General features: G+C 38.4%; 1 protein-coding gene across 1 annotated transcript in view; it reads left to right on the plus strand.

Annotated features, from left to right (window-relative positions):
* LOC146607806 (adhesion G protein-coupled receptor G7-like) overlaps nucleotides 1-11,460 on the plus strand; it is a 28,543-nt gene extending 17,083 nt beyond the window's left edge. The window contains exons 6-13 of the mRNA XM_085348615.1: nucleotides 93-283; nucleotides 3,097-3,249; nucleotides 3,376-3,488; nucleotides 4,118-4,476; nucleotides 9,413-9,494; nucleotides 9,779-9,937; nucleotides 10,378-10,534; nucleotides 11,251-11,460. Coding sequence (XP_085204741.1) covers nucleotides 93-283; nucleotides 3,097-3,249; nucleotides 3,376-3,488; nucleotides 4,118-4,476; nucleotides 9,413-9,494; nucleotides 9,779-9,937; nucleotides 10,378-10,534; nucleotides 11,251-11,460 — 1,424 coding nt within the window. The remainder of the gene's footprint in view (nucleotides 1-92; nucleotides 284-3,096; nucleotides 3,250-3,375; nucleotides 3,489-4,117; nucleotides 4,477-9,412; nucleotides 9,495-9,778; nucleotides 9,938-10,377; nucleotides 10,535-11,250) is intronic.
* Nucleotides 11,461-12,730: the final 1,270 nt, after the last annotated feature.

Here is a 12,730-nt window from a genome sequence, read left to right on the forward strand (position 1 = left end):
ATAAGAGAGCTGTTTTAGTTTGTTATTAGTAAAAAGCTTCAAATTTCAACTAGTTTTTACTAACTACAGTGGATTTCTTTTTCTTATATTAGGCGAAGGTGTCAGAGGCCATCAGACAGATTCAAACCTCTCTCTGGGTTTCGTTCTCTATCAGAACGATCGTTTCTTCCGTTCAAAACTCTACATGAGGCGACGGGCCACCATCAGGGTCCTGTCAGCGAGTGTCAGAGGGCAGGAACCCAACATGGTGCCACAACATGTGGAGATGCTATTCAGGCCAATAGTAAGAAATTCAGTATTTCTATGATAATTAAAGTGTGATAACATTTATTGACTACTGTTTTTTTTTCTCTAGCTATGAGTTTGGTATTTCCTGGGTATCTCAGGAGGATTGCTTTAAGTCCAAATGTGTGTTTCTAAACCACATAACTTCCTTATACATGAAATAAGTTGTTGTTTTTTTTCACTTCAAGCACTGTCATTGTCTCACATTAAAAACAAAACATTTTTCATGGTCTTTGGACCAACTGGTCTTTGATCCAGTAGTTTGAGTTTGTTCTTAACTTAGGATTTACAAAGGGGTTATATATACAATTACCTGTTTTTCAAGTATCTTTATAACTCTGTGTTACCTACATTATAACCAATCTGGTCCTTTTTGGCCACTTAAAATATGTTTACAAAACTATTGTTTTATTTGTTGCATTTTTTTCTGCTCTTAAAGAAGACATTTCATTTAACTGTATAAATAAAGGATATAATAAAGTCACTGCCAAAACTGACTGTAGCTTCTGCCTTGTGACAGGAATGTTGTTGGTGGTTCAATATGACTTGATATAATTCATGAGGGATGCATTTGACATTTTCAGATATTATAGACCAACAACTTATTTATAGTAGTTTAAATACAAGCAATCAGTTTATTGGCACAACCAGCCGGGTACACAGTGACCGTGACAACCTGATTCAATTTAAGGAACTGAATCATTGGTGCGATTTGTGCTGTATTTTGGTGATTTGTGCGAGAGAGCAAACGTATGTGACATAATAAGAGACATGGAGCTGGGAAGAGAGGACACTCTGCTTATTCCTAAACAAAAAGTAGTTCATCAGCAATTCTGCTCCCAGGTCAAAAATGTATATAAGAAATACACTATACATATATATAGTTATAATTAGGGGTGGGTTTTTATAATCGTTTTATCGATTAAAATCTGGCTTGGATAACGTGAAATCGATTCATTAAAATCCTGAATCGATTTTTTTAATATAAATTTATTTTGCCCGAAATGCCAGAATCTCAGGTGAAAGATCACAAAATTTCGAATGAGAGCAGGTACACGGATTCTGCACAAAGACGTAAACACACAGCGCGGACCCGCGGATCAGAATCAGTGAGATGTCGCCTTTCTCAGCTGACGGCACGGACACGGTCGGGGCTGAAAGCCGACTGCTCGCTGATTCTGATCTGTTGGTGGGTCCGCGCTTTGTGTTTACGCCCTTTTTTCGCTGATTCTAAAGCTGTTGGTTTTATCTCTCTCCAAACAATATTGACCGAACCAGCAGCAAAAGAAGATCCAAACTACGCTTCACATAAACATCGTCATGAATTCTCTCTGACTTTTACTGTTTTGCTTCCACCACAATAAAATCACACTTCATGCACAGCTCTCTCTCTCTCTCTCTCTCTCTCTCTGTAGTTCAAGAACAGTTTCCCGTCTAAAAATCTGTTTTCTTCATTATTTGCTTGCTTGCTATCACAAGACTACCGTTGTTTGCAGCGCTGTCGGCCGCTGTTTTTTTTTCTTTTCGTTTTACATACTTCCGAAAAGAAAACCTAATTTCTGCTGTTCAATACTGAACAAATGTAAACTTTTTAAAATTATGCAAAATGCAAAACGCTTAGCCGTGTCTCTAATAAAACCGCTGTAACGTCATATGTTGATTAATGGTTTTCTTGCATTTTTGATGTACTGCAGGATATTTTTATAAAATCCCAGGCCAGGAAAACCACCTTCATGTTTTTCTGTGTTTTATCTTCAGCTATTTTGACACAAAGGCATCTGCTGTGATGCTCACACCTTTGATAAAGTCATGCGTGTGTCAGCTTCCTTTTCATAGATACAAAAATATGTAAATGTACTGATCTGAATTATAATATTTCTGACTGTCAAAATTTCCCAGATTCAAATCTAATTGAATTGAATTGAATCGAATTGAATCGAATCGTGGATTGAATCGATTCGGGACCTTGTGAATCGGAAACGAATCGATTCTAGAAATCAGTGACGATACCCAGCCCTAGTTATAATTATAGAAGTTATAGTATATTATATATAAACATGCCTGTCCGCTGGTTTATTACATAATCACGTGGAGGAAGGGGCACAGCTCAGCACAAGCATAATCCCAATCCATTGTGTTGTACATTGTTATCTCTCTCTCTCTCTCTCGATAGATAGATAGATAGATAGATAGATAGATAGATATTATTAGTAAAAAACATCAAGCAATCTAAAAAAAAAAAAAGGAACACGCCATAGCACATGTTTAAAAAAAAGTAAGGATCATTCATCACAGTGATTTACTATTAACACAGACATAACATTATTTTTTACTAAAAAATACATTTTCAAATCACATCAACCTGATATCTGACAGAACTGTCACATGATTTTAAACAGAAGCTATTGGCTCAGTTCTGTAGAGTGGGAAATCATAATGAAGAAGTTCATTATTAGTTGTAGATTCAAGCTACTCTCCATATTTTTGGCCACCAGATGTCACCAAAGAGAATTGTTGGCCATCACTAGTGTTAAGTGAGTCTCATGTTAGTGTTATCGCTTTATGCGTTTACGTCCTTCCCTGCATCAAGCTGTGTGTCTGGATTCTGGGTCTCTGTTTCCTGTCATATTTTCATAGTCTCTTGACCAGTGTGCATTGGCTTGAGCTTTGCTTCCCCTGGCGTTAGTCAGATTTAGCTCACTTTTGAATTGAATTTGAATAATGTGATGGATGATTGTTACAAACAAGCCCAGAATAGACACTTTGTAAATCAAAGTTGTAGATTTCTAAACCTGTGTGCTTCTGTTTTAGGACATCAATGGGACGTCTCTGTACGACTTCTCCTGTGTTTTCTGGAACTACATTCAGAAGGACTGGAGCACCAGTGGCTGCTCTAAAGGAAACACTTCAGATGGACTCATGAGATGTTTCTGTAACCACACCACCAACTTTGCTGCTCTCTGGGTGAGTATCACAAGTTTACAGGTTCACAGCTATAAGGCTGCAGCTTGCTTAACCTTGGTCATGAACTAGCTCCAAATGTAAACTATTTATATTTTATGGCATGATTAAATCCTGTTTGTTTTTCAGTCATACAGAGAGAACTACGAGTATGCGAAAGCTCTGGATGTGATCTCCATTGTGGGACTTTCTCTTTCTATTCTGGGTCTGGTTGTGACGATCATTTATCACATTAAAGAAAAGTAAGTTTGGGTTACTTCACAGATTAGAAATGACTTTAAATTATGTTGCATTTAAATTCTCTCATCACATTTACCACTCATCACTTCTAGTTGTTATTTCACAAACTGAAACTTACTTGGATCCAACAAACAGTATAATTATAATAACAATAAGGATTGATTATTTTCTTATTTTATCTGACTAATTAAAGTCCTAAACTGGTAAAACTGGTGTCTGTAGAGTTTGTAATAAAAGCAGTATTTTAAATTCAGGAGAATTTTGGGAGGGATAATTGGAGTATGTTTTCCCATTTGTAAGACCTGAAAACCAGTAGTAATCAATAATTTTTTATTGTTTAAGGTTAGTTTGTTTAATTATGAAAATAATTATATTATCAGCTAAAAAGAAAAACATGTTTGATTGATTTTAAGCCTTAATATCAAAGAAAGAAGTTATATATAGAGAAAAATATCTATAATAAGAAATATTTTTCATTACATTTAAAGCAAAAAGATGTGCTTAAAACCAAATGATTTTGTTGACTGTACGGGCTTTACAAATGGGCTTACATTTTTATTTTTCGTGTTTTCCTTTTAGAAATACAAAAGTTTAAAAATATTAAAACGTTGTTGTTTTTTTCTCTCTGTAGATTCTTCAGGAATACTCATGGGCAGCAAAGTAACCTGAATTCAAAGCTGGCTCTGCTGTGCATATACCTAAGCCTGCTGGCCTTCATCATCACCTTCCTCTCTGGAGTCCAAAACTCCAGCAGACAGAATGACACTAAGGTGCAGGGTGATGATTTGACCAACGACCTCCTGAATTCTGATGAACACATAGAACCGGACCGTGGCTCGTGTACGGCTGTAGCAGCTCTGCTGCACTTCCTCCTGATGGCCACCTTCATGTGGAACAGTGTATACAGCACTCAACTGGTGCTGCTGGTCCGGTCAATGCGCCGCAGCCTGCCAACACACTGGACTCCACTGAGTGTGACTCTGGGATGGGGTAGGACATTCTGAAAGAAAACAAAAATGCCAAATTTGAAATATTTTTAAAAATGCATTAAAGCAACAAGGGTATAATTGGCTGTTTTTGACTACTTTAAATTTTACCTCTACATTTCACCTTTAAAAACGATTTGCTTTGCCTTGTTTGGTATCATTCTTTTCAGCACAACCTCGCATGTCTGAATTTACAGTTATGTTTCATTTTGACATACTGTATTAACACAATTGATCTAAAATCAGACAAAAAACTATTGAGGAAAAAACAGTGTCCACTGGCCTGTAGGTGTAAATAGACTGCAGAGTCCTGGCCTGATGAGGTAACTCTTTTGTGTTGTTCCATCCGCTTTGCCAGAGGTTGTTTGGTTTTCCTGATGTATAAATCCTGGCAATCCTCCTGGCACTTAACAGCGTACACAGTGTTACTCTTTCTGTGTCGGGGGACCTCGGTGTGGATTCTTGGTGTGGACCAATTTTTGGTGCAGCGTGTTTTGGTTTAAAAGCAACAGAGACATGGTGTTTGGAAAAAATGCGTCTCAACTGTTCCGATACTCCTGACACATACGGGATCACTACAGGCTTTTTCGCTTAGGCAGCGGTTGTCCTTCTCTCCTGGTTCGGCTGGAGCTTTCTTTAGGCGCCTTCCCAGCTTTGACAAAAGTCCAGCTGGGATAACCACATTTACTCAGGGCCTTCTTGATGTGGTGTTCTTCTGCTTCCCTGGCCGCTGTGTTGTAGCATCCTGATGACACCCAGTTTATGCTCCAGTGGATGATGGGAGTCAAATCTTAAATACTGATCCGTATACATAGGTTTACGGTACACATCAGCTTTTAGATGTCCCTCATTACTGATGGAAATCTCACAGTCTAAGAAGGCTAGCCTGCCACTTTTCATATCCTCCCTGGTGAATTTGATGTGTCGGTCCACTAAGTTAATGTGATCTGTGAAATGTGGTACATCCTGAGATTTGTTTTTCACCCAGGTGTCATCCACATATCTGAACCAATGGCTTGGTGGTGTTCCAGCGTAGAATAACAAAGCCCTCTTTTCCACTGGGGAACCCATGGCACACCCATGTTTCTGCCCGTAGAATTGACCCTTGTATGTGAAGTAGGTGGAATGAAGACACAGTTTCAAAATCAAACACACTTGGTCGATGCTGAGAGCGGTCCTGTTGCTGAGGTTGGGATCATCCTGTAATCTCTTACGAACTATTGCCAACGCTTCAGTGACTGGGATGCAAGTGAAGAGAGATGTAACATGCCTCCATAATGACATCTCTCACCTTCTCAACAAAATCCAAGGTGTTCTGGATGTGGTGTTCAGAGTTGCCTACCAGCGGGTTGAGGATCGAGGCCAAAAACTTAGAGATGTTATAGGTGACCGAGTTGATCATACAATTGGTCTTAAAGGTGCCTCCTGTTTATGTATCTTCGGTAAACCATACAGACTTGGTGTAGATTCCCCTGGGTATAGCCTGTGTTATGAGGTCCATTCAATAGCATTGTCTTGTTCTAACTGCTTCAGACAGTCTATCACCATCTTCCTGTACCCGAATCCTTATTTGACTTATCTAAGAGTCTTAAATTTGGCACTGACAAATAACATCTATGTTTAATAATTCAAAATAAAAACTGAAGTGAGATGAAACATTTTCCAGTGATAAATCCTAAACCAAAACATAGTAAACCTACTCTTGAAGCTAACCAAAACAAAACTGATTTTAAAAGCAAACACTCTGCTGCAGGACAGATGGTGGTCTGCCTGTCTTCACCCCAGGGAAAAGGGTAAAGTCTTATGGGTCTAGGGGTGGATTGCCCTTTTGATGGCAATGGTACCTGGACCTGGGGTAGAGTGTGTTTGGGGAGTGTGTGTACAAATCAAATCAAATCACTTTTATTGTCACATCACATTTGCAGGTACACTGGTACAACAAATGTGAGTGAAATTCTTGTGTGCAAGCTTCACAAGCAACAGAGGTGTGCAAAATGCAATACAATAACATAAGAACAAGCAGAATATGAATATGTATGCTAAATATGTATATATACGTGTGTGTGTGTGTGTGTGTGTGTGTGTGTGTGTGTGTGTGTGTGTGTGTGTGCGCGTATGTGTGTGTATACATATATACAGTGGGGCAAAAAAGTATTTAGTCAGCCACCGATTGTGCAAGTTCCCCCACTTAAAATGATGACAGAGGTCAGTAATTTGCACCAGAGGTACACTTCAACTGTGAGAGACAGAATGTGAAAAAAAAATCCATGAATCCACATGGTAGGATTTGTAAAGAATTTATTCGTAAATTAGGGTGGAAAATAAGTATTTGGTCACCTCAAACAAGGAAAATCTCTGGCTCTCACAGACCTGTAACGTCTTCTGTAAGAAGCTTTTCTGTCCCCCACTCGTTACCTGTATGAATGGCACCTGTTTGAACTCATCATCTGTATAAAAGACACCTGTCCACAGCCTCAAACAGTCAGACTCCAAACTCCGCCATGGCCAAGACCAAAGAGCTTTCGAAGGACACCAGGAAAAGTATTGTAGACCTGCACCAGACTGGGAAGAGTGAATCTACAATAGGCAAGCAGCTTGGTGTGAAAAAATCAACTGTGGGAGCAGAAAATGGAAGACATACAAGACCACTGATAATCTCCCTCGATCTGGGGCTCCACGCAAGATCTCATCCCGTGGGGTCAAAATGATCATGAGAACGGTGAGCAAAGATCCCAGAACCACACGGGGGGACCTGGTGAATGACCTGCAGAGAGCCGGGACCAAAGTAACAAAGGTCACCATCAGTAACACACTACAACGGCAGGGAATCAAATCCCGCAGTGCCAGACGTGTTCCGCTGCTGAAGCCAGTGCATGTCCAGGCCCATCTGAAGTTTGCCAGAGAGCACATGGATGATACAGCAGAGGATTGGGAGAATGTCATGTGGTCAGATGAAACCAAAGTAGAACTTTTTGGTATAAACTCAACTCGTCGTGTTTGGAGGAAGAAGAATACTGAGTTGCATCCCAAGAACACCATACCTACTGTGAAGCATGGGGGTGGAAACATCATGCTATGGGGCTGTTTTTCTGCCAAGGGGACAGGACGACTGATCCGTGTTAAGGACAGAATGAATGGGGCCATGTATCGTGAGATTTTGAGCCAAAACCTCCTTCCATCAGTGAGAACTTTGAAGATGAAACGAGGCTGGGTCTTCCAACATGACAATGATCCAAAACACACCGCCCGGGCAACAAAGGAGTGGCTCCGTAAGAAGCATTTGAAAGTCCTGGAGTGGCCTAGCCAGTCTCCAGACCTCAACCCCATAGAAAATCTGTGGCGGGAGTTGAAAGTCCGTGTTGCTCTGCGACAGCCCCAAAACATCACTGCTCTCGAGAAGATCTGCATGGAGGAATGGGCCAAAATACCAGCTACTGTGTGTGCAAACCTGGTAAAGACCTATAGTAAACGTTTGACCTCTGTTATTGCCAACAAAGGTTATGTTACAAAGTATTGAGTTGTATTTTTGTTATTGACCAAATACTTATTTTCCACCCTGATTTACGAATAAATTCTTTACAAATCCTACCATGTGGATTCATGGATTTTTTTTTCACATTCTGTCTCTCACAGTTGAAGTGTACCTCTGGTGCAAATTACTGACCTCTGTCATCATTTTAAGTGGGGGAACTTGCACAATCGGTGGCTGACTAAATACTTTTTTGCCCCACTGTATATATCATTAAATAGAAATAAACATAAACAGAGGTCGGTTGTTGGAAATGTGCAAAATAAGTGGCATTTGTCTACAGTATGATGTGCATAATGTTGGAGTTCCAGTAAGTGAAGGTGAGGTGTCTATGAAGTGTTCAACAGTCTGATGGCCTGATGGAAAAAGCTGTCTGTCAGTCTGCTGGTTCAGGACCGGATACTGCATTACCTCCTGCCTGATGGAAGTAGTTTGAGCAGCTTATGGCTGGGGTGACTGGAGTCTTTGATGATCCTCCCCACTTTCCTCAGGCACCGCTTCCTGTAGATGTCCTGGAGGGAGGGAAGCTCACCTCCAATTATCCCTTCCGCACACCGCACCACTCTCTGGAGAGCTTTGCGGTTGTAAGCGGTGCTGTTGCCATAACACGTGGTGATGCACTCCCTACAGATTGTTACATGGAGAAACCTTTTGAATACAAGCGCGCTCATGCACACAGGTGTTGACACGGGTGCTCACAGAAACAAACTATTTCTTTCTTGGCTGCTACCTCAAAGCACAGCGTGTGCTGTCATGCACTTGGTGCTGCTCAATAACATTCAATATTTAGTATTTACTGTTAGTTACACTTATCTAGGTTATTGCTGTAGTCTCCCTATTGTGTTGCTCTGTTTTTGCTTGTTTGTTTATTTTTTTCTTTCAACAGGTGATCCAGCAGATTTTTTTAATGTCTTCTCTCACTGTCCCTCTTCCCCTCTGTTTTTCTTTCCCTCCCTTTCTTTCTTTCTCCCTTTCCTATCCCCCAGTCATGTCTGTCCCATCTGTAATAACTTAAAGTAAAATGAAATAATAATAATAATAATAAACCAATAACAAAGGTAAATCAAGTGGACCAATACGGCAAAGCTAGAATGATCCACTTGGTACAATAAATCCGTGGGCATCTTTCTTAGCCTTTAGAAAATAATTCTGATTGCTAAAATACCAAAGAAGACATGCAAAAAAATAAAATAAAATAAATAAATAAATAAATCAAATCCAATCAAAACACCCCAAATAAAAGTTAGTTCTTTTTTCAATATTTACATAAAAATAATGAAAAAGTAATACATTTATAAAAAAAACAAAAAACAAAACATGAGTAAAAATGTTGACTTTAATATCTGGCCCACTTAAAATGTTGAATTTAAATCTATTTCAACTGCTGTTTTGATTTATTGTGTTCTGTTAGGAGTGCCAGCCTGTTTCATGGTCATCACACTGGCGGTGAGCTACAGGGTGGACAATCCTCTGGGATACAGACAAGAGGAATTGTGGGTAATCATTGCTGTGATCAATTCTATTTATTATTTATCTATTTAATATGTGCTTTGATTACCAGTTCAGTCATTTCCTTGTCCAAATGTTTTTGACATTTCTATGAAATTTGCCACATCACAGTTTAATTTATAGAACAGTTTATTGTTGAGGTGTGATGTGGCGTTAGCATACCAGAGTACTAAAATTTTACATCTTCAGTTATAAAGTATTTGTAAAGTTTTGATCAACATAGACAAAAAGTATTTTTCTTAATGCTTCTTTTATCCTCTCATTGCAGTTGTTGGCTGGCAGCGTTGGATAAGAAGCAACAGTTCAACTTTGGGAAGCCAATGTTTTGGGCTTTCCTTCTTCCTATCGGTCTGATCCTGATTTACAATATCGTCCTGTTGGTTCTCACCTCCATGGCCACGTGCAAAGTTGATACCAGACTGACCAGGTAACATCTAACGCTGCTGTCGTCCTCTCACTGCTGACTTCAAGCTAATTACAAATGATTCCATGAAGAAAGAAAAAGTCAGAATATTAGTGGGCTTTTGAGTATAGACTCATGAAATACAAAATTTGCAAATACTTGGTTTTTTTAAATTGTTTAAAAAAACATGACACAAAGTTTTTTTACTTTCATATTAAGTTGATATTTTCAATATTTTTTCAAAATAGTAACATTGAAGAAATACATGAATACACAATTTTAAGGAAAAGAAATGTTTTTAAATGTTTGTAAACAATACCACTATAATGTTCCATTTTTGTTTTCAGAAAATGTATATTAATGCATTAACTGCATCTTAATAGGCATGATGTAAAAACTTCCACAGATGAATCATTTCTGCCATGCTTCAATTTGGGTTTTAACTTTTTCTGTTTTTACAGCAGCAACAAGAAGTCGTCTTTAAGGAGTAGGTTCCTCATCAGTTTGTCTCTGGCGGTGTTACTCGGTCTGTCCTGGACTCTGGGATATTTCACTCTCCTTAATTCAGGAAAAGCATACCAGTTCTTCAGCATTTTGTTCTGCATCTGTACGACCACACAGGTATGACTCCTTCCACCATATTTTAGAACTGAGGTTTCATGAGCTTCTCAGACTTCAGATAAACACATAAATTACAAAAAAAAACAAAAAAACAAAACAAACGAGAGGTAATTGTTGAAAGTTTCTTTAAACGTGTTTCTTCCACAGGAAATTTTTTTTAGAAATATATTATATATAGTGCCAACTTGATCCCCTAAATAGCAATAGGTTGATGAACGGTCCTGACACATCAGAGTTTCTTTGAAGTTAGCAACTGACTGTGAGTTGCTGCAAATCTGGTCCCCATCTTCAAAGCAGCAATTTCAAAGGCAATGCAACTGCACACGGATTTACTGCACATGGAGGCAACCATTTTTGTTGCACTGGGATGTCCAACTGTTCTTCTTCTTTAGTGCTAATGTAACATTAGGCAATCTGAAGTTGATAAAATGTATTATAAGAAAAAGCTGGTTTTATTAAATGCAATATTCTGAAAACATCTTAATGTATTTTGTAAAAAAAAAAATAACAGTAGTTTTTTAAAAGTCAAAATACTCCAAAAAATAAAACAGATATATTTCAAAAATAAACTATGACAGAAGCAAAGTGGTTCAAGTTCTACAAGAAGTGTGTAACTTTTGTTTATTTTTATATTTATTCTTATCAAGTAAAAATGAAAAAGCTAAAAGAATTTAAGAATTCCACCATCCTCATCATCTTCACATTCTGTCTTTTAGGGTTTACAGATTTTCATTCTCTTCACAGCCCGAAAACGGGCTTTCAGAGCCACAATTTCACGGTCCATGCAGTACATTTCCTCAGTCAACATCCCGCTCAACAGCAGACAGTACAATCTGCAGAGAAAGTGGAAGAACTGCAATATGAACCAATCAAAGACCTACAAGGATCTGAGTGACATCGAAGTGACCACCAGCAAAACCCTGTAGGACCTGAGGAGGATTTTTTTTCATGCAACAGGACAGAGATCCTAAGTCCAGCAGAAAATCTACAACAGTAAATCAAGCTGTTGCAATGGTTCAAAGTCCAGACTTTAAGTCGGCCAAAATTCCTCAAAGGTGATGTGAAGGATAGACAGTTGTTACTAAAAAATAGTGATTTAATTTTGTTTTTTTATTGCAATTATCAATGTTTTATGATTTCATGATTTATAAAGTGACGTGGAAGATTCCCATAATCTTTCGTCTTTTAAAACAAAAACAATTAAATTAAATTACTTTTACTGACTTTTACTTTCACTTGTGGAAACAAAGTGAAACCACTAACCTAATTTTTCAGTGTTCAAAGCTTAACGCAGAAAATGCAATTGAATCATTATTTTTGCTTTATTTTTAAAGATTGTTCATCTGTGTACATCTGCATCAGTTTAACAGCTTGATGTTTGCTATCAGTAGCTGATACTGTAACACATTCATTGGATATTTAAACCTGTGTATGTGTCTGCCGTCACTGATCCACTAGAGGGCACCCAACTTCCACACAGTTTGCTCTCAAACAGACAGCAGTAGGGAACCATTTCACATTCCTTATTACTGTTAATTTCCCCCATTTTTTTGTATATGCTTGATCTTTGCTTTGGTTGCGTCATCTCTTACTGTTTGTTTCAGTGTGTTCTGCATTATTTTAATTTGTGTGAAGTTTTATGTCTAAATCAGCATCAGCAATTCCAACATTTCTATTCAGCTAAATAAAAATGGAAGATTAAGAACTAAAACATATGCAAAGTCCATGTCCAATCTGTGTTTCTGAAACAAGAGCCTTTCTGTTTGAAAAGGCTGATGAGGGTCTTTAATGGCTTTAACAACCACATGTCCATGTTTTATTATCAGTCATTAGTGTTCTCCTGCCTAAACTTACAGTGTGGACCCTCAGTCTGAGGAAAGCTGCAACTCAGTGCTGAAAGTTCAGGAGGCTGAATCCTGATGCAAACCTTATGTTAAGATACAGCTTTAATATTTACAACGATTGAAGAAATGTGTGGAGATGAGCACAAAAATGGTGGGATAGTACTGTGAATAGTAGATGAATAATACTCCATAAATTCAGATGCAGTTATGAAAACTGTTTCCAGGGCTGAAGATTATAAAACATCCAACATGTGGGGAAACAACAGGTTTCCAGGAAGAAGCAGCAGCTGTTCATCCATCAGAGTGGCTGCAGCTGATCCAGAGTCACCTCTGATAAATCATTTTGGGAGGA

The sequence above is a fragment of the Diplotaxodon limnothrissa genome, linkage group LG23 (genome assembly GCF_057381915.1).
Source record: "Diplotaxodon limnothrissa isolate DT_005_m linkage group LG23, D_limnothrissa_male_GT1.1, whole genome shotgun sequence".
Lineage (NCBI taxonomy): Eukaryota > Metazoa > Chordata > Actinopteri > Cichliformes > Cichlidae > Diplotaxodon > Diplotaxodon limnothrissa.